Genomic DNA, 27758 nt, shown 5'->3' on the forward strand with positions numbered 1-27758 from the left:
CATTAAAGAAACTATACCTATGATCCAAAATCTATCCTCTACATATATTGATATTAAAAATGCCAGACCCACGTTGGTTTACAAGTAAGTTTACTAAACCTTAAAGTTCTCTCCCATTCAAACTGGGAAAAAGAACAGAAGAAAAGGTCTACAGCCATACCACCTTAAATGTGCCCAAACTCATCTCATCTCAGAAGCTAAGCAGAGTCAGTCCTCATTGGTACTTGGATGGGAGAACAGAAGAAAGCAAAATGTTCCCAATTCATTTTAAGTATAACAGTAACATCAGACACAGACAAGAACAAAGTGATAAAGGAAAAATTACAGGCCTATGTTACTGAAGATCATAGATGCAAAAAGCCAGTAAATATTAGTAAGTGAAATTTAGCAATATATATAAAAGGAATAACACATCACAACTAGTTTGTCCTAGACATTCAAGAATGTTTCAAAATTAGAAAGTATTTAAATGAGCTTGTTGATACTAGCACATTAAAGGTAAAAAAACAAACAAACAAACAAAAAAACCCTTCAGGATTATATCAATAGCTGTGGGAAAATAATTCAGTAATATATAACAACTATATTAGTCAGGGTTCTCCAGAGAAACAGAACCAGTGGGAGACTGATGTAGATATAGACACATGTTTATGTACATAAATATGCACATGCACACACAAACATAAGAGAGAGAGAGAGGAGGGGGAGAGGAGGGATTATAGAATCTGAGATTATATAGAATTGCAGATTACAGAATCTGAGAAGTCCTAAAATCTGCAATTGACAAGCTGGAGACCCAGAAGTGCTGATAATGTAAATTCCAGTTCAAAAGCCAGCAGACTCAAGACCCAAGAAGAGCCAATGTTTCAGTTCAACTCTGAAGTCAGGAAGACTGATGTCAAGGGAGTCAGAAGGAGGAGTTCTCTTTTAATCAAAGTTGAAGGGGAAGTCAGCCTTTTTCTTCTATTCAGATCTGTGAGGTCCACCCACACAGGAGAGGGTCATCTGCTTTATTCAGTCTACTAATTCAAAGGTTAATCTTACCCAGAAACAGTTTCACAGACACACCCAGAATGTTTGTCCAAATGTCTGAGCATACTATGGCCCAGTCAAGTTGACACATAAAATTGACCATCACAACAGCCATTTACTATTTAAAACACTCTAAGCAAAACAGGGCTAAAAGAGGACATTTTTATCCTGATGAATGTTATTTATCAAAACTTCATAGCAAAACATAATAGTTAACAAATTTTAGAAGTATTCCTAACAGAGTTTAAATAAGACAAGGATAACTGATACCACTCCTATCATTCATTGTTGTATTTGAGATCCTACTCAATTCAATCTGTTTAAGAGAAAAAGCATTACAGAAAAAAAAACAAAAACAAAATTGTTGATACCTGTAGACAATACTGTTGTTAACATAGGAAATCCAAGAAAACCTACAAACTTGTGCTAAAAAGAGAGTTTAGAGAAGTCACTATAGGGTATTGACAAACAAAAAACTCAGTAACATTTTTATAACCTGCAAAGAGTCAATTAGTAATTCTAATTTAATAGAAATGAAGATTCCATTCACAAGAGCTACAAATATTATAAACTGTTTCAAAATAGGTCTAATAAAACAATGCAATATTTATGAAGAAAAGTTAAAAATATTCTTTGGAAATCTGTATATAAAGAGTTAATGTCTGGTTTATTATTGGGAAGCGTTTTTTTCTTCAAGTTTTTATTTCAATTCCAATTATTTAACATACAGTGTAATATTAGTTTCAGGAGTAGAATTTAGTGATTAATCACTTTCATACATCACCCAGTGCTCATCGCAAGTGCACTGCTTAATACCCATCACCCATTTAACCCATCCTCCTCCCGCCTCCCCTCCAGCAACCCTCAGTTTGTTTTCTATAGTTAAGAGTCTGTTTTCTGGTTTGCCTCTCTTTTTCTTTCCTCCCTATGTTCATCTGTTTTGTTTCTTAAATTCTTCATATGAGTGAAATCATACAGTTTTTGTCTTTCTCTGATTGACTTATTTCACTTAGCATAATACTCTCTAGCTCCATCCACATCATTGCAAATGGCACGATTTCATTCTTTTTATGGCTTAATAATATTCCATTGTATATACACACTACATCTTCTTTATCCATTGCTCTATCAGTGGATACTTGGGCTGCTTCTACATCTTGGTTATTGTAAATAATGCTGCTATAAACATAGGGGTGCATGTACCCCTCTGAATTAGTGTTTTTGTAGTACGATTGATGGATCACAGGGTAGTTCTATTTTTAACTTTTTGAGGAACCTCTACACTGTTTTCCACAGTGGCTGCACCAGTTTGCATTCCCACTAATAGTACATGAGTGTTCCTTTTTCCCCACATCCTCACCAATGCCATTTGTTTCTTGTGTTGTTGATTTCAGCCATTCCAGCAGGTGTGAGGTGATATCTCATTATAGTTTTGATTTGCATTTCCCTGATAGTAAGTGATGAACATTTTTTAATGTCTGTTGGCCATCTGTATGTCTTCTTTGGAGAAATGTCTGTTCTTGCCTTCTGCCCATTTTTTAATTGGGTTATTTGCTTTTTGTGTGTTGAGTTTTATAAGGTATTTATATATTTTGGATACTAACCCTTTATCAGATATGTCACTTGCAAATATCTTCTCCCATTCTGTAGGCTGCCTTTTAGTTTTGTTGATTGTTTCCTTTGCTATGCAAAAGGTTTTTATTTTGATGTAGTCTCAATTGTTTGTTTTTCTTGTCTCAGGAAAATTTCTAGAAAGAAGTTGCTATGGCCGATGTCAAAGAAGTTACTGCCTGTGTTCTCTTCCATGATTTTTGATTCCAGGTCTCACTTTTAGGTCTTTAATCCATTCTGAATTTATTTTCATGTGTGGTGTAAGAAAAAAGTTCAGTTTCATTCTTTTCCATGTTGCTGTCCAGTTTTCCCAACACTGTTTGTTGAACAGACTGTCTTTTCCCCATTGGATATTCTTTCGTGCATTGTTGAAGATTAATTGACCATATCATTGTGGGTTTACTTCTGGATTTTCTATTCTGTTCTATTGACCTATGTGTCGATTTTTGTGCCAATACCATACCATTTTGATTATTACAGCTTTGCAATATAACTTGAAGTCCAGAATTGTGATGTCTCCAGCCTTGCTTTGCTTTTTCAAGATTGCTTTGGCTATTTGGGGTCTTTTGTGGTTACATACAAATTTTAAGATTGTTTTTTCTAGTTCTGTGAAAAATGCTGTTGGTATTTTGATAGGGATTGCATTAAATATGTAGATAAGGAGGTCTCTTTTTAAATCAATGAAATTTCCTGGTTGACCAGGAAGAGAAGGAGGAAGAGAAGTAAATTTACTCAAATGAATGGAAATGCAGTAACCATAATCTAATTTGGCTTTCTACAATCTTTGTCCAAGCTTCACAACAAAGATTACTAAAATAATTTATTTACAACTCTGGAAGATTAGATCATTCTTCATTAATATTTACTCTCTTCCCCTTCCCACCCCTCTGGGAGAAGTATCCTCTCCCACTCTCGCACTCTGTGACTTGGAATTCACCATGTAACTTGCTTTGGCCAATGGGATGTTAGAGGACATGATCCAAGCAAAGACTTTAAATATGCCTGCATGACTGGATTGCTCCCTTGTGCTTCTGCCATTAGAAATAGGGTTGCCAATTAAAATACAAGACACCTCATTAAATCAGAATTTCAGTTAAATAACAGTAAATTTTTAATGTAAGAATGCCCCATGCATACTCAGACATGCTTATCCTAAAGATATATTTGTTTATCTGAAATCCAATTTTAACCGGGCACCTGTATTTTTATTTGCTAAATCTGGCAACTCTAATTCAGAAGGAAGTCCCAAACCAACTTGCTGCTGGAGCCAAGACCAGCCGTAATCCACCAAAACCCAACTGACCTGCAGACATGTGACCAAGAAATAAATATTTGTTATTGTATGTTCTGAGAGCTTGTGGTTGCTTGTTATGCATCATAGCTGACTAATTCAACCATGGTGGCAATGGGAAACTAGCTTGCATGTAATTCTAGCCACATTATCTCAATTACCTAGTCTGCACACTAAAAATCAACTATTGTAAAAGGAGCCAAGAGGGAATCTTGGGATGAAGAGATATAGAGAATGAATTTCATCTAATTCAGCATTGATGATATCTTCCATGATATCACTGAAGCAAAAATAAAACTAATTCTCCCATGAAAACAACAAAAAGCCTCCCCCTTTAAGCTCAAGATAGTAATTTTAGGACATTTGATTGGTGGTTTGCAAGTTCCTGGCCCTTTCTTTCATTTAGTGCTCAAAGAAAGTAAGTGGGGTTGACTGGACAGAATTCTTTTTCCCCCTCAAATCCAAAGGAAAAGTACAGCTCTACTCCATTAAGTAAGAATAAATTTATGGAACTCATCACAAAGGCTAAGGTATGGGGTGAAGTACAAATGAAAAACAATAAAAGGAATTAGGCAAGCCCGTTATCTCACAGTGCCACAATGTATTACCAAAGGAAACTAGACTATACTTAGAACATCCTGGGAACAGGCAACCCTCACACTCCTATCCACCAATAAGCCAAGCTCTGTTGATCAGTCCTCAGAGAAACCTCTGCACTGGTACAAAGATCTTACCCAGCATGCAAGTCCCAAGCCCCTTTTGAAGTATCTGTCATTGGGACAAGACATTTCCCTAATTCTCTTCCAGTATCACTTTTAACAATGCTTACTCACTTTAAAGACTTGAGATAAAAATGGGGTAGGGGGAATGCTTGAGATGTTCTCTCTCCTGTCTGAAGGCTATGGTCTACTGAACCTGATAAACATAATACTCATGGTAGAGGCTGCTTACTGAGGAATGAGGAGACCTAGACCCCATTGTGACTGCGTGAATCCACATGACCCCTCCTGTAAGATGAGGGGATAGGGCTATATATTCTCTATAGTCCCTTCCCAGAATCTACACATGCAATGATTAATTCTGAATAAATTATCACGACGATAAAAATTGCAGTGGATCCTTCATGAAAATTTTACAGTCACTGTAGAAGTTGAGTTTGGTTTGGAAGGAAGATGAAGGCATTCCAAGAGAACAGGGAAACAACAACCAGGGCAGGACAGCCCAGATCCTACTGGGGAAGAGCAACCAGACCACAGGTCCGGGGTGCCATGTGGTTCCCCTCTCATCTGAAAACTACAAACCTGCCTCTCCCAGAGTTGTGGTGAGTCTACAGCTCACACGAATGGCCTACACAAGAGTGCTGCTATTAACCTGTTACAGTCAGGGGCATGAGTGAAAATAAGACAGGTCATGTTTGGGTGGTAATTGAGTCCTTGAAGTCCAGGAATAAAATGCTGACTTCAAGGCCAAAGGGCAGAGTAATTAGATACTAATCTCCTTTAGAAAACACATTCTTTTCTCTCTTATGAGTTAGGAATGTTTCAAAAGGAAATTCATCAGAATTGAATCCAATGTCTAGATTTGGTGAGAATAAACAATATGAGAAAACAAAGGAATGTTTGTGGTTGTGTGCATGAATGTGTATAAGGTGAAGTGTTAACAAACATGGTTTACTCAATGCTAAATCCTCACTTAATTGGCCAGAAGATTAACAAGAAATGACCTGTGTCATGGGGGTCATCAGGACCCGCTCAGGGTATATAAAGGCCCCAGAGCAGGAGGGAGGCATTCACACCTGACAACACCCGAATCCTCTCACCCCTCCGACCCAAACCAGCCCCAGACACCACCATGTCCGGCTCCTGCTGCGGCTCCACCTGCTCCTCCCTGGGCTGTGGGGGAGACTGCTGCCAGCCCTGCTGCTGCCAGCCCTGCTGCTGCCGCGACCCCTGCTGCTGCCGCCCCGTGAGCTGCCAGACCACCGTGTGCCGCCCCGTGACCTGCACCTGCCGCTGCACGCGCCCCATCTGCGAGCCCTGCCGCCGCCCCGTCTGCTGTGACCCCTGCTCCCTGCAGGAGGGCTGCTGCCGCCCCATCAGCTGCTGCCCCACGTCCTGCACGGCCGTGGTCTGCCGCCCCTGCTGCTGGGCCTCCACCTGCTGCCAGCCCATCTCTGTGCAGGCGCCCTGCTGCCGCCCCCCCTGTTGCCAGCCTGCCCCCTGCCGCACCACCTGCAGGACCTCCTGCTGCTGAGACCCCTACCATCCCTAAATAGCAACACACTGGAGCCTAAGCACCTATTCCGCATTTTAAGAAAGTGGAAAGAAAAGGAGATATTTTTCATAAGGTGACAATAGCCATTTTTACATCCTACCAGTTGGATACACAAGCAGATGTCCATCACCACCCTCAGCCAAATACCCAGGTGTCTCCATCAGCAGAAGACACCATGGATGGTAGATCTCTCTTAAAAGTCCTTGGAGTGGACTTTGCAAACCCATCCTGAACTCTGAAGGCTGCCCAAACCCTCCTCATCATCCTTTGTAATGTGCTGCTCACTTATTTTCAATAAACTAATTTTTCCCGTAAACCTCCCTGCTACCTGATTCATTCAGTAGTGCCTGTTTATTAGTGTACATAGCTGAGCAGACAAGGAATAGGAAGAAGGAAGGAAGGAGGACAAGGAAGAAGGAAGACAAGATGGAGAAGGTGAGGAAGACAGAAGAGAAAAGGGAGAGGTGCTAGGAATGGAGTTTTGGAAGGTGCTGCAGGATGGCCAGGCTAGTCCTCAGACTGCTTATGTGGGTAGGCAATCTGTGCACACAAGGTTCTCCAGGGCCTGTCCTTTGCCCAGATGTCCACGTTCATGTCTCGACACCCCCCACTAAGTTTCATTTCAAGTAACACTGAACTCACAGTAACTGGCACATGCCAAGCAGTTCCCTATGTCTTTGCTTTTGTCATATTCTTGCATTTATCTGGAATATTTTTTTCATCTACTCCTACCCTCCACATTCTTCATCCACCTAACACTCAATCATTTCCAAGATTCAGCTCAGTCTTCTCTAACAGTTCTGTCCTAACCCCTCTACCACATAAACACACCTGCACATATTCATGCACTCACAGGCATGCATGTCCGCGTACACGTACACACACACACACACACACACACACACACACACACACACACAGGCTAGGTCAGGTGCCCCTAACATGTTCCAAAAGCGATCCTATACTCATCTCCCTCCCCACAAGGCATTGTATTGAGATGATCTATCTTTCTGCCTCCAACAAAGGGGACACAATTTATAATGGCTTCAGTACTGAGCTCAATGTTTAGAATATGGTTGGTACTTGATTTCTATTGAATCAAACAAAATTAGAAGGCAATTGTCTTTATGACAAGAACTCTAAAAGGTAGGTATTTTACTTAAGGCAGAATCCTCAGCATCAGTATAACTTAACTTCTCTGACCTTCAGGTTTCTTCATCTGCCAAATGGGAAAGTTAATTCTCACCAATGTTGGTTGCTAGGAAAGTTAAATGACCTTATGTATGTAAAGTGACTGGCACACAGTATTTACCAAGCACCATTCACTGATAGTCCTTGTTACACATTGGAACATTACTGTATCAAACAGGCTCAAAAGATGTGCTATTTATGACATATCATGTCACTGAAAGTGGGAGAGGATTGGGGGGAAGGCTTCTTGTTTTTTCAAGACAGTCCACATCCATTGGCAGAAACAGATTTCCTAACATAACAAAGCACACTCCTAAGGTTTAGTAAGTATAACAAAGAAGGAAGAAAAAATCCATCAGCAAATTGAAGCTGTCTCAGAATGAAAGGGCTAATGCATAGGAGAGAGCCCTAGCTTACAGGATTTAAATAAGGGCTTGGCATCAGGAGCAATGGAGATGATACATGTATCTGATGGACTTTTCATTCCACCCTGAACCACCCAAAGAAGGCAAACAACTTAAGCTGTAAGATTACTTGGGTTAGTCTTCCCTGGCTTTAGGAAGATGGTATTTATTAGGCAGAAAAGATATGTATTTGTTAAATTCCAGAAAAAAAATTCCACCCGTTCCCTGATCATCTAGAATTTTTCCATCTAAAACATTCTCTCTTTTCAATGAATGATATCCATTTCTTTTGTCTTCCCCACTGTACAGGTTTTATGATAAACCTAGCCTATGAAGAACATCATGGACAGAAGACTCAGCCCCTTTTACAGCTGAGGAGACTGGCCCTGGCAGAGGACAGGTATTAGCTCTAAGCCCTCTTAGATCTGAATCCCTCTTTGTCTCCCCATCCTCCTCCCCCTGCCCTTTCTCCCTCACTCTTTCCTATCCTCGTGTCTCTTACGATTGGAGGATATTTCAAAGGTCATTTTGCAGAACAGGGAACAGGTATTCTGTTTTCAGAATTTTAAAATCTTCCTAACATCCAGTGGCCCCCAAACTAGCTCCTAACAACACAACCCATGAAACTATGAAGAAGAGGGTGTGTGGTTCACCATCAGAAAAAGTCATCAGCATTGCATACTGTCAGTCCAACCACAAAATCCCACAAATTATCACCATTGTGATTAACATTTACTTACTCCCACACTTGTGGTTATGCTCTTGCAGAACATCTGGAATTCAAATAACAGGACTAAAAAAGCCCATGTGACAAAGACTAGGGACAATCTGTTGTCCAAAAAGCTTAGGCCTATTAATGTGCAAAGGAGACCACACAGCATAGGACCAGAGGCATCCCACAAAACAAAGGAAAAGCTATTTTTATAGGATTTTGAAGAATGGTAGAGTTTAAGTAAAAACACAAGAATTCACATGAGGACTGGGCTGTCACAAGGACTTACGTCCTCTTTCTTTGAAAACTACATAGTTAAGATAAATGAGGAATGTTGTTTCTGAAAACCTCTGATCTGAAACTCTGCCTCTGGGCTGGATATTGAAGCTGCTTCTCTGTGTTAAGGTGACTAAGATCCTGTCCAGGAAATAGTGGGATCTTCACTTCTTACTGATGTGGCTTCAAATAGCAAAGTTTCTGACAGTCTATGATTTCAGGACACAGAATTTCTTAGTATTCTTTCCTTTTTGTTAGTTAAGAAATGCAGTGAGTTTACAGACATATTTCTATTCCTGACAATTTAGTCACTGTATATATTCTAAGCCAAATAGCAATACACTAAACCATAAATCAACCAAGTTCCCATTATATTTCACTAGATGGGATAGAAGTTTTGATAACTACTACTACCTGTTCACTGGTTTGAAGTAAGAGTTGGAAAAGACTATGTCACTCATCAGTGTTTACACTCAAAGGAAGACCACAGTACTATCTATGCTTTGCCACTCTTATCTGTGTAACTTTAGAGAAATCATTTCACAAACCTGGCCTTCCAAAAACTTTGAAGGACCATGATGGGTCACAAATTCAAAGGCCTTCAAGGACCACAGCTAGGCAGACCAAGGAGTGTATTAAAAAATGATTATATCAGGGCACCTGTGGTTCAGTCAGTTGGGCATCCGACTTTAGTTCAGGTTCATGATCTCATGGTTCATGGATTTGAGCCCCACGTCAGACTCTGGGCTGAAAGCTCAGAGCTTGGAGCCTGCTTCAGATTCTGTGTCTCCCTCTCTCTGCCCCTCTCCCACTTGTGCTCTGTCTCTCTCTCAAAAAATGAATAAACATTTTTTAAAAGTTTTTAAATAAACCACACTTTGGAGAAAACTTGGTCTGAGAGTCATCAGCAACCCTTGGATAGTGTCATCCTTAAACTACCTTCCAACTATAAATTATTTTCTATACCCCCATTTTCCTTAGCTGTGGCTGAAAAAGACAAGGTTATTTTATCAGCTACCAGTACATTTAATTCCCCTGGTTTTTTCTGAAGCCAATTTCACACTTCATAAGCAAACAAATCCTCGGCCAACAGACCAAAGTATCTACTATGAAAAGATAACTGGTTCCTTTATAAATATTTTCAACGTGTTTTGTAGAACTCAATACAAGTGCTTATGGTAACACCTAGAAAGAAAGAGCGATCCCAATTTCAATTTTATTTCTAAGACCATACTCAGGGAGGGGCATTCAAAATGCATAATATGAATAAAATCCTCACTTAATTTGAACTTTTTGTCCTATGAAAAGTCTTCTGCTTTGATTACTTTATCTGCCTTTGTCTTACCCTCCTAAAATTTGTAATTGCTGTGTGATAAGAATCTACTTGGAACTTAATCTTCTTCTTCCCTTTCCCTCTCCACTCATAAATAGTACTGTTTACATAGTAAGAGTCTTTAGAAGTGACTCTGATTTATAAGCCAAGTGAGTTACTAAACAATATCACGCCAGTGGCTCTGGTGATTATTTTCTTACAAGCGAAGTGAAGCACTGTGTTGTTTTCCAGAAGCACTGGACCATTCTTCCCATAGCACAATGAGTACACATCTCCTTTCATGAGTCATTTGGTGTTTTAGAAATTCTTGCTTCATCTCAAGGTCAATCAGAAACCAGGCCTGTGACCTCAGGAACACTACAGTCTTGCACTGAGTCATGGGTGGTGAACAAGACAAACAAGACGAAAGTGTGATGGCGTCAACACTGGATTCTTCACACTTTCAACTTGTCACGTGGCATGGTCTGGAAGGTTTGGTTATTCCATGGGTAATTTTTTGGATGATATAATTCATCAAGTATTCATTTCAAGGAAGAAAGCAGACAGGTGGAAAGGAAAGCATCCTTCCATGATGGGAACTGCTGACTCAGCAACTGAATCCACCAATCTAGAGATCAATGGGCAGCCACAACTCCAGGAAACAACCTGTGTCATGGAGGTCATCAGGACCCGCTCAGGGTATATAAAGGCCCCAGAGCAGGAGGGAGGCATTCACACCTGACAACACCCGAATCCTCTCACCCCTCCGACCCAAACCAGCCCCAGACACCACCATGTCCGGCTCCTGCTGCGGCTCCACCTGCTCCTCCCTGGGCTGCGGGGGAGGCTGCTGCCAGCCCTGCTGCTGCCAGCCCTGCTGCTGCCGCGACCCCTGCTGCTGCCGCCCCGTGAGCTGCCAGACCACCGTGTGCCGCCCCGTGACCTGCACCTGCCGCTGCACGCGCCCCATCTGCGAGCCCTGCCGCCGCCCCGTCTGCTGTGACCCCTGCTCCCTGCAGGAGGGCTGCTGCCGCCCCATCAGCTGCTGCCCCACGTCCTGCACGGCCGTGGTCTGCCGCCCCTGCTGCTGGGCCTCCACCTGCTGCCAGCCCATCTCTGTGCAGGCGCCCTGCTGCCGCCCCCCCTGCTGCCAGCCTGCCCCCTGCCGCACCACCTGCAGGACCTCCTGCTGCTGAACCACCCATTGAGAAGCGTTCCCAGGTGTTCAGAAACATGTGAACATTCTTTCCCACCCCAAGGGATCAGATGAGATACGTCCCTTGCAAACTACCTGCTCTTCAACAACTAACAACAGTAGCTGTCTATCCTTTTTCCCACATAATTACCCAGTTAATCCTGGCCCTCTTTGACAATCTTTAGAAACATCCCAGCTTTCCTCATTTGAATTCCTGGCCTGAGTGATCAAAGATCAAAGTTCTTCTTGAATGAAGCTCTATTCCACTGACTCATCATCACATCTCTACTATTTCAAGATGGGATAATTTTCCAGGATATCATTACATTTGTGCTGGGGTTTCACATGGTAAAATAATAAAAATTTTATCTCTGGGAAGCAAACGTGTTTCTCTTTATTGTTTATTAATCTTCAAAAGCTTTTTTTAGCTTAAGGTATGGTATGCAGAATCAGAAGAACCAACGGAAGAAGGATTTTTTCAAGGGCCTTTTTTTTTTTTTTTTTAGCTTTAGGAACAATTCAGGTGCAAGGTCTATAATTTTAATAGTAGTTCAAATAATACAGAATATCTCATGGGAGGCACCGTCGTATCTGAAGTCACAAGTTTTGTGGTGATGCTGAGGAAATAAGACTACAGCGGTTTCTCTAATCATGAACTTGACCCACGAATCATCCCCATACATGTGATAAGGGGGAGGAAGCCTAAGTCAGAGCTATGTTTATACCCTGATTTAGGAAACTGTACCATGATTAATACTAGTTGGTACCTGGGAATGCTGAACCACTGAAGGCCTAGGCTGGAAGAACCACTCTCCCATCTTTCCCAAGGCTCCCCTCCAGCACCACTATGGTCAATTCTTTTTTTAAATGTTTACTTATTTATTTCAAGAGAGAGCTTGATGTGGGTCTTGATCTCACAAACCATGAGATCATGACCTGAGCCAAAATCAAGAGTCAGACGCTTAACTGACTGAGCCACCCAGGTACCCCTGGCCAATTCTGATTATAATAAGGTCACTGCTGCTGGGAAGAGAAGGAGATATGTAGCTTAGCTGGAACAATTCTAAATTAGAACTCCAAATCACTTTACCATTAAAACAATGCCAATGTAGTTGAAAGATTAAACATTAATCCACACTGGATATGCTTTTGTTGTTGTTAAACACTTAGGCTGGTCAGTAAACCAACTACTAGTGTTTTTCTGAGAAATACACATTGAGTTCCCAGCATATAATCTAAAAGGGTTTTTGGAATGTGTTGCTTGTCTGCTTGGGCATATCTACCTGCCCAGAGAGAGGAGGCAAGCCAGGTAAGCTTTGTGAAGGCCTGGAACTTGACTGACTTTGTCCACCACTGGATTCCCACTGACCTGCACCATGTTTGGCACGCAGGATTTTAATCAAAGTTTGCTGAATGACTGAATAAGTTCTACAGGGTTAGAGGAGAGAAAAACATCTTCATCCCTCATTGATTCTCTCCTCATGCTGGACTCATGCATTCTTACAACAAAATAAATAAGCTTTCTCATGAAGGAAAGTACTTTTCTTGAAATACAGTAAAAATTTCTCAACAAGAATCCCATTGTGTTCAAAACATCTGCATACACGATGGTTTTCTCTTTAGTAAGGGTTTGATGGTTTACTGGTAGATGGGCTCACAAATCCAGTTTCTTTCTACATGTTCTTGAACACCCATTTTTAAAAGTCTCTAACTACATTGTTTTCCTCCTCTCAGAATTTTCCTGGTTAGCCTTCTAGAAAATTCCTATTCTTATAATATATTCTCAGATGTGGAATGCTTTGTGTACTCCCAAGCTCCTCATTATTATGAGATTGTGTTTGTTTCCCCAGTAACTCCATGCCATGGTTAGCCACAGTGGCTGGTGAAGATCTGGGTAAGCCAGCAAGGGACTATGCAAGTAGAATGATCAAGAAGGAGGCCTGCACTACAGTCTTCAATCACAGATCTAGAACAGACTTAGTTGTAAAGCAAAAGGTCAGAACCAAGGAAATCCAAAGGCAGAGTCTATAAAATGGCCGTGTGACATGATTTTCCTACAGTCCTGAGAATCACAACAACTGAGAATCACAACTGCTCTGTAAGCAGGAATATGCTCAAGTGTAGTACATGGGGAAACAATGGAGCAAGACACTGGGATAAGACAATGTGGGCCTGGAGGTCACCTTTGGCTGGGATCACTACCTGGGGGCTCTGTTATGCTGGCCGACCACAACCTTCATCCAGATGGTAGGGTAGGGACCAAGGGCAGGCTGCTCCCAAATGGGCCACTTTGGTGTAAACATTATTTTGAGTCAAATCCAATCAAAACCCAACAGATTCAAGAAACATTCTTTACCTCTCCCTCAACTACCTGTCTCTACCAGGAAGAAAGCTATTAACAGAGATTCCTCTTTATCTAAAAAAACTTATCTGCATAATAGGCAACCTTTGCTTCCTAAACATCTCCTCCCATCTTCCTGCTAATGGTCTTTCTCCCCTTTGTATACTCAGACCCTCACCCCTCTCCTTAGCTCATATAAGTATCATGTTGCCTCACTATCTTTGAAATTTCCATAGCTATATGGATTCCCCATAAGTATTCTACTGAATTTTATTTTCTCCTGTTAATCTGTCTCATGTCATTTTTTTTTCTTAGTCCAGGTAGAAGGACCTTAAAGGGTAGAGTAAATTCTTCTTTCTCAACAGTGGCTTTGTTCATAGTGCTCCATAATCACTCAAGTTATGTCCAACTTTGATGTTATCTCCTTATGGTGTGTTTTGGAATCTTTAGAAGGCTCTTTGGGAGATAATTCTTTGAATTCCTGAGGATATTGGGAAGACACAGAGTCTTTTCAGATAACTCTAAAAATCAGCCATTTCACAAATACCATTTATTTTAAAAATAAATTCACTGTTAAAATTCCTAAATAAAACAGACATTCCTTAATGACAGGGAATATGGTAACCACAGTTCCATTCTTCAGCTCCTTGGGCTTACTAATAATGTTCCCACAGGTTGTTTTTGCAGTCAGTATTGGCTCCAACAGTAGTAGGTGTATGACCTTAGGCAAGTCACTTCTCTGATCCCTCATGTGTAAAATGAGGAATTCAACAATACCTATCTCATAGGATTATTGTGAAGAGTAAGTTAGTACATTTATTTCTTTTAGCAAAGTACTTAGATACTAGAACTCAATGATACTGGTCATCATGAAGATTAAAAATGAAATTCATCATGGTTTAGAAAGCTTAACTAACAGTAACAGAGAGCAGAACAGTAGTTACCAGAGGCTGGTTTTATATTCTACATTTTGTACATAAGGAACCAGGTAAGTGACTTGCCTAAAGTCATATGCCTAATAATGTTGGAGCCAATACTAATGGGGTATGTGAGGGCGGAAGGAGATAATTAAGGAAAAAAAAAAAAGAAATTACAGTGGTGGTTGCCAGGGACTGAAAAGAAGGGTTCATGGGGAGTTGTGGTTTAATGGGCACAGAATTCAGTTTTGCAAGATGAAAAGAGTTCTAGAGATAGATGGTGCTGATGGTTCACAACAATATGAATGGACTTAATACCCTGACTGTACACTTAAAAATGATAAGATAGTAAATTTTACATTATATGTATTTTACCAAAATTTTAAAAATTGGAAAAACAACCCACTGATAAGATGATAAGATGCATTCCTGTAGCTACAAAAAGTACACAGCAAAACTCTTCTTTTATTCACAGACCATGCCTTTGCAAATAGTCTCACATTACTTTTCTGAACTTGTTTTGTCCAGGAAGCTTAGTGGTAGAAATGGACACTCACAACTTGGGGGATTCACTTCCAGTATCAGTAAGTGAACCTAAGGGCATGACAGCTATTCTGTGCTATCGAAACATCAATTGGCAAAACATCACTGAATTCTGAAGATAATTGGAAACTCTGAAGTTAGGGTCATTAAATTCATATTTGAACCATAAATAGCAAAATATAATGGGTTTCCCTCAAATAAGGAAAGCAAATCGTCTTTCATGAGTCCCTGAGCACCTAAAAAAAAATGTCTAGGGAGCTTACTAACTTACCAGTGCCACTTCAGAAAGAATAAACACAAATAAGGCGATCACCTGTGTCGTGGAGGTCATCAGGACCCGGCCAGGGTATATAAAGGCCCCAGAGCAGGAGGGAGGCATTCACACCTGACAACACCCGAATCCTCTCACCCCTCCGACCCAAACCAGCCCCAGACACCACCATGTCCGGCTCCTGCTGCGGCTCCACCTGCTCCTCCCTGGGCTGCGGGGGAGGCTGCTGCCAGCCCTGCTGCTGCCAGCCCTGCTGCTGCCGCGACCCCTGCTGCTGCCGCCCCGTGAGCTGCCAGACCACCGTGTGCCGCCCCGTGACCTGTACCTGCCGCTGCACGCGCCCCATCTGCGAGCCCTGCCGCCGCCCCGTCTGCTGTGACCCCTGCTCCCTGCAGGAGGGCTGCTGCCGCCCCATCAGCTGCTGCCCCACGTCCTGCACGGCCGTGGTCTGCCGCCCCTGCTGCTGGGCCTCCACCTGCTGCCAGCCCATCTCTGTGCAGGCGCCCTGCTGCCGCCCCCCCTGTTGCCAGCCTGCCCCCTGCCGCACCACCTGCAGGACCTCCTGCTGCTACTAAGTGCATCATCACTAAGGGTCCCCAGTAGATGGTGTGGGGTCCATTCTGCTCTTAACTTCAAGACAGAACAACATGCCTTTTCCTGAGAAGCCCATTTCTCATCTCTTCAGTCCGGCTCAGAGTAGGCCTTGGAGCCCCCTTTTCAGACTGACTACCGAGGAAGAGTGCCTTGTCCTCTCAGGACCCCAGTCTAACTCCTCAATTATGTCTTCTGTTTTCTAATAAACTTAGTATTTCCAGCATAGAAATCATGGTCTTTGTGATACTTCCTCCCAGTAGGTTCTTTCTGTTTTGTCCAGAGATATTCAAAGCAAGATGCAGAATGATCCTCTCAAATTGTTCTCTGAAATAACCTAACTCTGGGTAGTTTCCTTATTATCCTCGTAAGTGGCATTTATAAGGCATAGTTGCCAAGTGAGAAAAGTGGACATGGCTGTATCTTCATCACATGTGCTCACAATTCCAGACATGCCAAACATCTGAGAGATGTCCTTTAACAACACCCAGTGAGGAGGCTGCATCTGAGCTGACACACCCACCCTGGTCCAAGGGTTCATTCACTGACCTGACACCTGTTCTAAGCACAATTTAGGAAACTCAGTATGTTAGACGTGGAAATAACCTTAGGCAACATCTGGCCAAACCCATGTTTTTAAAGCTGAAGAGCGATGAGTAATGGACGATTAAATTAAGTTTCTTCCTAATATAGTTATAATCGCTGATGTTTAGAAAAGACCTAGGAGAATGCGAACCCCCTGACATTAAGCCCTTAAGTCAAACACTTCATCTTAATATGGTAGGAGACATGTTCTTCTGCCCAGAAGAACTCAGGTCTTCTCTGGCCAAGAGTAACTGCAGCTTCAGATAATGCGCTCCTTTCTATGCATTAAACATCTCCAGTTATTTTGAATGTTATTTGCGGTGTCAACTCTTGTGGGTATTTAATCCACACTGGCTCTCAAGAGCTGATTATCTTTGTACTCAGCAACTGGGCAGTAATGGCATTTTCCAAGAAAATTAATCAATCACTGTCAATCTTCACCTGTTTGTTGAACATCTATGAATAAGACACTGAGTGGAGACCATCCTGAGGAAACATGAAAGAATAAAAGAATAAAATATGCTTCAAAGAGGTTATAATCCATTTAGGGAGATAAGGTATAAATAAGAAAAAAAAGTCAAGGGGCGCCTGGGTGGCGCAGTCGGTTAAGCGTCCGACTTCAGCCAGGTCACAATTTCGCAGTCCGTGAGTTCGAGCCCCACATCGGGCTCTGGGCTGATGGCTCAGAGCCTGGAGCCTGTTTCCGATTCTGTGTCTCCCTCTCTCTCTGCCCCTCCCCCGTTCATGCTCTGTCTCTCTCTGTCCCAAAAATAAATAAACGTTGGAAAAAAAAATTTTAAAAAAAAAAGAAAGAAAAAAAAGTCAAACAGTACATAATATAAGCAACATAAATATAGAAGAAATGCCATAAGTAGTTAAAAATAGTTTAAGATTATAAACTTACTAGGAAACGTGATGCAATCGTCTTGTCCCATATTTAAGTTCAAATTAAGCAAGTTGTAAAATATTAAACTATTTCGTGAGAAAAAATGTATTCTGCATCTCTATGTGTGCTTATGCCTAAAACGTATTTAAAACATTATGTGGGAGTGCCTGGATGGCTCAGTTGGTTAAGTGACTGACTCTTGATTTTGGCTCAGGTCATGATCTCATGGTTTGTGGGGTCGAGCCCTGCACTGGGCTCTGAGCTGGTGGCGTGGAGCCTGCTTGGGATTCTCTCTCTCCCTCTCTCTCCGTGTCCCTCCCCAACTCACATGTGCACTTTTCTCTCTCTCTCAAAATAAGTAAACATTAAAAGAAAAATTTTTTAAATAAAATAAACAAAATGCAACAAAATCTAAGAGTAATTGGGGATAATACTCATTTTCTTCTTGGTATTTTTCTTAATTATATCATTTAAAATGAACATATATTTTATTTTTAGTGGAATGTACTATCCAAAACCTGTATTTATTTTGGGAAAAACATTTAAACCTTACTCTTGATTGTGCTCTGCTTTTAAAAACCTACCTATGAGAATCTAAGTGGATTTAAAGCAGATAATTACACAGCAGCCAACTGTACTCATATGAAGTATTTTATTATCTATAGAAGAGTGTACCACTATGCTATATATAGTGGACTTCTCTGATACCTCCAAACTCTGATCAAATTATTAAACACTGATTGGCACAAAAACAGACACATAGACCAATGGAACAGAATAGAAACCCCAGAACTAGACCCACAAACGTATGGCCAACTCATCTTTGACAAAGCAGGAAAGAACATCCAATGGAAAAAAGACAGCCTCTTTAACAAATGGTGCTGGGAGAAGTGGACAGCAACATGCAGAAGGTTGAAACTAGACCACTTTCTCACACCATTCACAAAAATAAACTCAAAATGGATAAAGGACCTAAATGTGAGACAGGAAACCATCAAAACCTTAGAGGAGAAAGCAGGAAAAGACCTCTCTGACCTCAGCCGTAGCAATCTCTTACTCGACACATCCCCAAAGGCAAGGGAATTAAAAGCAAAAGTGAATTACTGGGACCTTATGAAAATAAAAAGCTTCTGCACAGCAAAGGAAACAACCAACAAAACTAAAAGGCAACCAACGGAATGGGAAAATATATTTGCAAATGACATATCAGACAAAGGGCTAGTATCTAAAATCTATAAAGAGCTCACCAAACTCCACACCCGAAAAACAAATAACCCAGTGAAGAAATGCGCAGAAAACATGAATAGACACTTCTCTAAAGAAGACATCCAGATGGCCAACAGGCACATGAAAAGATGTTCAGCGTCGCTCCTTATCAGGGAAATACAAATCAAAACCACACTCAGGTATCACCTCACGCCAGTCAGAGTGGCCAAAATGAACAAATCAGGAGACTATAGATGCTGGAGAGGATGTGGAGAAACGGGAACCCTCTTGCACTGTTGGTGGGAATGCAAATTGGTGCAGCCGCTCTGGAAAGCAGTGTGGAGGTTCCTCAGAAAATTAAAAATAGACCTACCCTATGACCCAGCAATAGCACTGCTAGGAATTTATCCAAGGGATACAGGAGTACTGATGCATAGGGGCACTTGTACCCCAATGTTCATAGCAGCACTCTCAACAATAGCCAAATTATGGAAAGAGCCTAAATGTCCATCAACTGATGAATGGATAAAGAAATTGTGGTTTGTATACACAACGGAATATTACGTGGCAATGAGAAAAAATGAAATACGGCCTTTTGTAGCAACGTGGATGGAACTGGAGAGTGTGATGCTAAGTGAAATAAGCCATACAGAGAAAGACAGATACCATATGGTTTCACTCTTATGTGGATCCTGAGAAAGTTAACAGGAACCCATGGGGGAGGGGAAGGAAAAAAAAAAAAAAAAGAGGTTAGAGTGGGAGAGAGCCAAAGCATAAGAGACTGTTAAAAACTGAGAACAAACTGAGGGTTGATGGGGGGTGGGAGGGAGGGGAGGGTGGGTGATGGGTATTGAGGAGGGCACCTTTTGGGATGAGCACTGGGTGTTGTATGGAAACCAATTGGTCAATAAATTTCATATATATATATAAAAAAAATTATTAAACACTGATTCATATTTTAACTTTTCAGGATCATCTCAATTGCATAAAATAAGGTATGCAATTTGATATGTTCCAAATTAAGAACTTTAAAAAACTGTTAGCTGTTTCAAATTATAGGTGTTATTACTTTTCTCCATTTGTATGAAGAATTGATAATTAAGAACATAAGACACTATTTTCCATGTTAAAATTTGTTCATAACGTTATTGTTGAATGATAGTGTTAAATAAAGCCCTAGCATTAGTAATACAAAATACGTTGCCCATCACCACCAGGAACCTGTCTAAATCAGTTTTAAGGCTTTTTTTAAAAAGGATGTTTTTCTAAGAACTCACTGTGTGATGCAAAGACTGTGGGGTTCTCGGTAAGGTTCAGGCCACAAATCCGACACATATTCTCCTTATAGTTTCTTCAACAATAACCTAACTCCCCTTCCCAGAAATTGGTGTTCAAAAGAGGGAGCTGTATAACTCCCTTCCAGGTATTTTTATTTTATTTAATGTTATTAGTGAAACTCTCCACTGGATAATCTTATTTAGTGTATAGTCTGTGGTTACTCGGCAGAGAAAGCCATTTGCCATATATGTTCATCTTTATTCTAAGTTCAAAATTTAGAGTTTACAAGGCACCCACATAACGGGACTTTTTAAAATATATTTATTTACTTAACAAACACAAGGCAGTTGCTAAGTGCCAGGCACTGTTCTTAGTGCTTACAAATATTAGCTTATTTACTGTTCACAACAACCTGGGTGTGTACTATCATTACTCATGGCCCAAGGACACACAGCCAGTAAATGGCAAAGTTTTCAATGAATGTTGTCTGATTTTAGGATAAGTAGCATTAAAAAAATACCATAGGACTTGCCACCAATGTCAAATCACAGAGCTCTGTGGCACGAATTACAGAAACACAACCCCTATTTTCTCTGCCTAGAGATGAAGTTTATGGGCTGAGGATGAGCATCTTAGACTGAATAGCACCAGAACTGCTTATTGAGGGACTCATGCACTCTTTGTGGATCTTTACGAAGAGGAAAAAAAATCTCTTTGGAACAATTTTGAATCAGAAGTGTTCAGAGTAGGGGTGCATGGGTGGCTCAGTCAGCTGTGTCTGACTCTTGATATTGGCTCAGGTCATGACCTCATGGCTCATGAGATCGAGCCCCGTGTCAGACTCTGTGCTGATAGCACAGACCCTGCTTGGGATTCTCTCTCTCTCTGCCCCTCCCCCACTCATGTGTGCTTTTGCTCGCGTGCTCTCTCTCTCAAAATAAATAAACATTAAAAAAAAGAAATGTTTAGAGAAATTAGTCTTGTTAACTAAGTTGAGGTTTATGTATCTCTCAAAGAGGCCCCCTTTGCACAAAATGTTATCATCATGAATACCCCCAACAACATGAAAAGTTGACTGAGACAGTATGGCTTGAAAAGAGCTAAGCATAAGTAACGAAAGTAAAAATCAGCAGGTGGGACTACATTGAACTAACAAGCTTCTGCAGAGCAAAAGAAACAATGAACAAAATGGAAAGGCAAATGGGAGAAAGCATTTGCAAACCAAGTATATATCCAATAAGGGGTTAATATCCAGAATACACAAGGAACTCCTATAACCCAATAATAAAAACAAAAACAGAAAGCAAAACAAACAAACAAAAAAAACCAATTTGATTGAAAAATAGGCAGAGGACCTGAACAGACATTTTCCCAAAGAAAACATACAGATGGCCAACAGAGTGCTTGACATCAGCAATCATCAGGGAAATGCAAATCAAAACCACAATGAGGATCACCTCAACCTGTTAGAATGGCTAATATCAAAAAGATAAGAGAGAACAAATACTGGTGAGGGAGAAAAGCGAACCCTGGTGCACTGTTGGTGAGAATATAGTTTGGCACAGCTACAGTGGAAAAGGGTACAGAGATTCCTCAAAGAATTAGAAATAGAACTACCATATGACCCAGCAATCCCACTTCAGGGTATACATCCGAAGGACATAAATTCATGATCTCAAAGAGGTATCTGCACTCCCATGTTCACTAAAGCATTAGTTCACAATAACCAGGGTATTAAAACAACCTAAATGTCCAATGACACATAAATGGATAAAAAAATGTGATTATATGTGTATACACAGAGAGCATACATATATATGAATGATATATATGATGCATGTGTGTATTCCAAGAGAAGTCTTGCAATAGTTGTGTTTTGCATATATATTTATATAAATATATGTAAGTATATAAATACATATGTAAGTATATAAATATATATGTAAATATATGAATATATATGTAAATATGTATATAAGTATATGTAAATATATATAAATATATATAAATATATATATATAGTGAAGTATTAACCATAAAAAAAGACTAAAACCTTGCCAATTCCAACAACATGGATGGACCTTGAGGAACTATACTGAGTGCAGTAAATCATAAAAACACAAATATTGCATGATGTCACTTATATTTGGAGTCAAAAATATCGAACTCATACAGAGTAGAAAAGTGGTTGTCAGGGGCTGAGAGGTAGGAGAAATGGGAAGATTTTGGTCAAAGGATATAAATTGTCCGTTATAAGAGGAATAATTTCCAGGGATCTAATGTACAGCATGGAGACTACAGTTAATAATATATTGTATAGTTGAAAGCTGCTAGGAGATGGGGCGCCTGGGTGGCTCAGTTGGTTGAGCATCCGACTTCGGCTCAGGTCATGATCTCACGGTCTGTGAGTTCAAGCCCCGCGTCGGGCTCTGTGCTGACAGCTCAGAGCCTGGAGCCTGCTTCCGATTCTGGGTCTCCCTCTCTCTCTGACCCTCCCCCGTTCATTCTCTGTCTCTCTCTGTCTCAAAAAAAATAAACATTAAAAAAAAATTTTTTTTTAATTAAAAAAAAAGCTGCTAGTAGAGTAGGGCTCTAATGTTCTCACCATGAAAACAATAATAAGATGATAATTATGCAAGGTGGGAGAAGGATGTGTAGCCTTACTGCAGCAAGCACTGTGCAATATATACATGCATCACGTCATCACAATGCACACTTGAAGCTTACACTATGTTGTATGTCACTTTTATCTCAATGAAGCTGGGAAAAAGAACAAAAAAAGGGCAGAATACACAAGTTTTTATCTAGTCTCTGGTTACTGCTTTGAAAAAAATCATGTGTCTATGGACCAGAGAAAGAACGTGAAACATGAGAGAGTCGAATGTCCTCATGATGAGACTGTGCTTCATTTCTCCCTCCTCTGTTTCCCCGATTATGACTATATGTTCAGTCGGTTTACATTCCTTTTAAGGTTTTGAAATTATGTTCAAAATTCCACTTGGGGAGCTTTAGCTCCTGGGGCCTGAGGCACATTCTTCTGAACGATGGGAATGATCCTAAGTGACCCAAAACCCTATCTGGTGCATAGCAACAGGAGAAAAGCTGTAAAGTAATGAGACTGTTCCCCCCATGCATTTCCCCAAACGCTTCTGGTGACCCTTCCCTAAGAAGCATGTCCCTCACATTTCCAGCAGTGCTGCCACCGAACAGCTGGGCAGCCTCCCACATACCTCCTCTGATCAATGTGTTGTGTATGTCTGCAATGCTGGTTAAAAACCTCCATCTTGTCACTTCTTAGTCACAGTACCCATGTCAAGGTATATTAAGAAAAAACTTCCCATTATATGATTCTTTAGCTTACACACAAGAAAGGCAAATATAGAAAATGTCATGTGTCAGAGATGAAAAATCAATATGCTATGAGCAGAAGGCCCATAGCTGCTCAAAGCTGGGCTGAAGAAAAAAATGGAAGGCAGCCTTGGGTGTTTTATTCCAATACTTACTTGATTTACAAAAATAACCTTTTATCTTTCCCATACAAATATCAGAGCTACAGTCTTATTCAAAGTACATGCATTCCATTGTATCAAGTGATATGTAAATAAAGTCCCAAGGAGTCCACATGTGAAGACATGTCTAACACCCGTCTGATTAACATGTAGGTTTCTCAGGGCATCTCCTAGGGGTCAAGGACAGGATCCACTCAGTTCTCTAGAAACCGCTGTATGTTTAATTTCTTTCATTTCTTTTAAAACTTGCGGTTCCTTTAGGACCATTTTGCCCAGGATTCATCAGGTGCTATCTACCCAAAATAAGCATCAAGAGTTGCTATCACCTCAAATGACTGAGTGCTTAGATTTTGATGATGAACAGCATGAATATATCCATATTTAGGAATGCAACAGAGTTCTTTAATGAGATCATGAGTATGTCACAAGCAATGCAATCATTAGTCAAAACAAAACTGTACTCAATTGGCCAAAAGATAAATGGGGGTGGGGGTCATCAGGACCCGCTCAGGGTATATAAAGGCCCCAGAGCAGGAGGGAGGCATTCACACCTGACAACACCCGAATCCTCTCACCCCTCCGACCCAAACCAGCCCCAGACACCACCATGTCCGGCTCCTGCTGCGGCTCCACCTGCTCCTCCCTGGGCTGCGGGGGAGGCTGCTGCCAGCCCTGCTGCTGCCAGCCCTGCTGCTGCCGCGACCCCTGCTGCTGCCGCCCCGTGAGCTGCCAGACCACCGTGTGCCGCCCCGTGACCTGCACCTGCCGCTGCACGCGCCCCATCTGCGAGCCCTGCCGCCGCCCCGTCTGCTGTGACCCCTGCTCCCTGCAGGAGGGCTGCTGCCGCCCCATCAGCTGCTGCCCCACGTCCTGCACGGCCGTGGTCTGCCGCCCCTGCTGCTGGGCCTCCACCTGCTGCCAGCCCATCTCTGTGCAGGCGCCCTGCTGCCGCCCCCCCTGCTGCCAGCCTGCCCCCTGCCGCACCACCTGCAGGACCTCCTGCTGCAACTAAGTGCAGGGTCTAGAACAAGCAATCAACCTTCTGAAAGAGTCATACTCCTTTCTCTACCTAAGAAACCTCCTGCCCTAAACCATCAAGACCCCAAGTCAACCAGGGTTTGACTGGAGATCCAGGCTTACCTGTTAAGACTTGGGGTGTTCTCAAGTCTTTGTAACAGTATCAACTCCCTTCTTCCCACCTTAGATCTTAGGTCTTGTGGCATGTTTGTTTTCTAATAAACTTCTCTTCTTTGGCCTAGCAAACCCATATTTGGTTTTTCTTATTTATTTGAACGTTTTTCACTAATTTTAAATATAACGAAATGTACTGCCTACCATCTGCAAGTCACAGACTGTATGGTATACAATAGAAATTAAAGTGAGTTAAAAATATTCCCCTCTTCAAGAAACTTCTAGGGAGATAAATGAAATTCACGATAATGCACCTAAAAATTAGAAAATGAAAAAAAAAAGTACAACATACCTCAGTGTGTCAAAATATCACTACTGACTGGGGAGAACAAGAAAGACCAAAAAGGAAGCTAGCATTTTACAGAAGTTAAGATTTCAGCATGCAGATCTAAAGGAAGATGTCATTTTCACTGGTAACGGTATGCACTAAGGTATAGAAAGAGGGCTTGTTCAGAGGATACTTTGGCTGGGAACACAGGATACATGTAGAATAACAGCGGAAGATAAATTTGGGAAGTGTGTGTGCTTTGAATAGTAACCAAAGTAGTATGCCCTTAATGCAGTAAATACTAAGGAGTTGTTGAAACCCTTGGGGCAACTGAATGGCATGACAGGCATTGGGCATCAGGATGATTCCTATGGTAGTTGTTTATCAAAAAGGAAGGCCAGGGGCGCCTGGGTGGCGCAGTCGGTTAAGCGTCCGACTTCAGCCAGGTCACGATCTCACGGTCCGGGAGTTCGAGCCCCGCGTCAGGCTCTAGGCTGATGACTCGGAGCCTGGAGCCTGTTTCTGATTCTGTGTCTCCCTCTCTCTCTGCCCCTCCCCCATTCATGCTCTGTCTCTCTCTGTCCCAAAAATAAATAAAAAACGTTGAAAAAAAAAATTAAAAAAAAAAAAAGGAAGGCCAAAGGCTAGACAATATAATGGCTATACAGAAACAAGTCAAGAGGCCACTGAACTGGTCCAAGTGATACACAGTACGAGCTGAACTAGGATGATAGCCATGGAATAAAGAAGACATAAAGAGTATGTCAGACATAGAAACCCAGAACGCATATTACCTAATATGAATGTGGGAAACAAAAAACAATTAAGAATCAAATGTGTTATTGCAGCTCTAGGGAAAACTCCTCTGATCAGAAGACACTTAAAAGAATCTTAACATATTTATACTTATTTACTGTGTGTTTAAAGTTACTACTCCATAGCATTTCTGCCTGTAGCTACTATTTCTATTCTTGGACTATTATAGAACATTTTTTGAAAAAGGAGACAAAGAGGGTTTGTTTTTTTTTAATGTTTATTTACTTATTTTGAGAGAGAGAGAGCACAGGCAAGGGGCAGAGATAGAAGGAGGGACAGAGAGAATCCCAAGTAGGATCCATGCTGTCAGCACAGAGCCCAATGTGGGGCTCAATTCCACGACCCTGAGATCATGACCCAACCTGAAATCAAGAGTCAAAAACTTAACCAATTGAGCCATCCAGGCACCCTAAGACAAAGAGTTTTAAGAATTAATTGCTTCTGGAAAATAGCATTGTATAAAATAAAGTAAAACAGCTATAACTGATGTAGGAAGGAGAGACAGGAGTTTTATACCCTGCTCTGCTGGCTGTGTACTGACTAAAGCAAGTCATTAAAATTTCCAAAAGGCAGCCACTCCTAGACTCAGTAGTATTCTAACATCAGCAAATGCTGAAAGGAAATAAAAACCAGTCTGGGGGCACCTGGGGGCTCAGTTGGTTAAGCGTCCCACTCTCGATTTCAGCTCAGGTCATGATCTCACAGTTCACGAGATCAAACCCCTCATTGGGCTCTGCACTCACAATGCAGAGCCTTCTGGGGATTCTCTTTCTCTTTCCCTCTGCCCCTCACCTGCTTGTGCTCATAGGCCTCTCCCTCTCTTTCTCTCTCAGAATAAATAAACACTTTCAAAAAAGCAGTCTGTATCACAACATCAGTGTTCCAATTTAAAACTATGAGGATGGATAGTAATATATTTGACTCTTTTCCTTGATTCAGCCCCCCTATCAGTATTATAATGATTCATAAACTAGAGCAAGATATGAAGCAGACAGACTGAATCTGGCTTTCTGCACAACCCTTTAGTGCTCTGGATAAAATATGATGACTTAATAAACATTTGCTATTTATAAAAACAATGATGTCAGTACCTATACAATTAAATGTTTGGACAGATGATTTACTAAGTTTTTGATCTCTGACATTTGAGGATTCCTTCAACCATTTTTCAACTTCATACCTACAGTCATGGTTATCACATGACATGAACATCTTTCTTGACACTGGCATGAATCACATTCTAATGTAATTCTCTTGCTGTACAAACCAATACCTCCATCTCATAAAAAGCTAACTATATGTTAGTTTTTATTCAAGATGTGATGTTTTTATTCAAGATTGGAAGGAAGGGACAAACCTACCACAAATAACAATAATAGGGTCTTTGGCCACCACTTTTTTTTTCATTCCCCCAATATAACCCTAAACAGCAAATGGAAAATGATATTCTTTATTTTGGCAACCACCAAAATTATTTCAAATTTGTTTTGCTGAAATTTATACCCAGTTCTCTGGCTGTGTACTGTGCAAATGGAGCAAGTCACTAACTTCTCCAAAATATAGCCATTCCTAGACTCAACAGTATTCTAACATCAACTCATGCTGAGGGGAAATTAAAAGTGGTCCATACCACAACAACAACCCATTTACACTTATACCTTAAGTGCAAAGTACACTTAATCTCTTTTCACTTATACCTATTGAATGATATTTGACCATCCATTTCCTACCTTGCCTTATAAACAATGTGATCTAGAAGAAGCATTTCTTAACTTCTACTTTTTCTCTTAGTGATTCCCCTTCATAAATTGGATTGTCATGCTCTTTGGTCTAACATCCTTTCATAGGACACAGGGTGTAGTTACATAAAATGACATAAACTGAAAACAAATCCCACCTTTGAGAAATAAATACAGTCTAGATAATCCACAGACCAGTGATTTTTATCTTTCATAGAAAAATATAAATTACACTTAAAATTTTGTGGGATATTTTCCTAATTGCTGGTTATCAATTTTAGCCCTTCTTTTAAATTCAGGCTAATAAAATATCCACAGT

General features: G+C 41.0%; 4 protein-coding genes across 4 annotated transcripts; all 4 read left to right on the forward strand.

Moving 5' to 3' along the window:
- Window positions 1-5785: 5785 nt before the first annotated feature.
- On the forward strand, window positions 5786-6187 carry LOC125158662 (keratin-associated protein 2-3-like). The gene has a single exon (XM_047845986.1). The coding sequence runs from the start codon at window positions 5786-5788 to the stop codon at window positions 6185-6187; it is 402 nt and encodes a 133-aa protein (XP_047701942.1).
- A 4710-nt stretch (window positions 6188-10897) lies between these two features.
- Window positions 10898-11299, forward strand: LOC125158663 (keratin-associated protein 2-3). The gene has a single exon (XM_047845987.1). The coding sequence runs from the start codon at window positions 10898-10900 to the stop codon at window positions 11297-11299; it is 402 nt and encodes a 133-aa protein (XP_047701943.1).
- Window positions 11300-15540: 4241 nt separating this feature from the next.
- On the forward strand, window positions 15541-15945 carry LOC125158660 (keratin-associated protein 2-3-like). The gene has a single exon (XM_047845983.1). The coding sequence runs from the start codon at window positions 15541-15543 to the stop codon at window positions 15943-15945; it is 405 nt and encodes a 134-aa protein (XP_047701939.1).
- Window positions 15946-24032: 8087 nt separating this feature from the next.
- On the forward strand, window positions 24033-24437 carry LOC125158661 (keratin-associated protein 2-3-like). Its single transcript, XM_047845984.1, has one exon. The coding sequence runs from the start codon at window positions 24033-24035 to the stop codon at window positions 24435-24437; it is 405 nt and encodes a 134-aa protein (XP_047701940.1).
- The last annotated feature ends 3321 nt before the right edge of the window (window positions 24438-27758 follow it).

Source organism: Prionailurus viverrinus, unplaced genomic scaffold, assembly GCF_022837055.1.
Source record: "Prionailurus viverrinus isolate Anna unplaced genomic scaffold, UM_Priviv_1.0 scaffold_35, whole genome shotgun sequence".
In the NCBI taxonomy this organism is placed as follows: domain Eukaryota; kingdom Metazoa; phylum Chordata; class Mammalia; order Carnivora; family Felidae; genus Prionailurus; species Prionailurus viverrinus.

Excerpts from the sequence above, each read along its gene's own strand:
- LOC125158663 (XM_047845987.1), top strand. The coding sequence starts at position 10,898 with ATGTCCGGCTCCTGCTGCGGCTCCACCTGCTCCTCCCTGGGCTGCGGG.
- LOC125158660 (XM_047845983.1), top strand. The coding sequence starts at position 15,541 with ATGTCCGGCTCCTGCTGCGGCTCCACCTGCTCCTCCCTGGGCTGCGGG.
- LOC125158662 (XM_047845986.1), top strand. The coding sequence starts at position 5,786 with ATGTCCGGCTCCTGCTGCGGCTCCACCTGCTCCTCCCTGGGCTGTGGG.
- LOC125158661 (XM_047845984.1), top strand. The coding sequence starts at position 24,033 with ATGTCCGGCTCCTGCTGCGGCTCCACCTGCTCCTCCCTGGGCTGCGGG.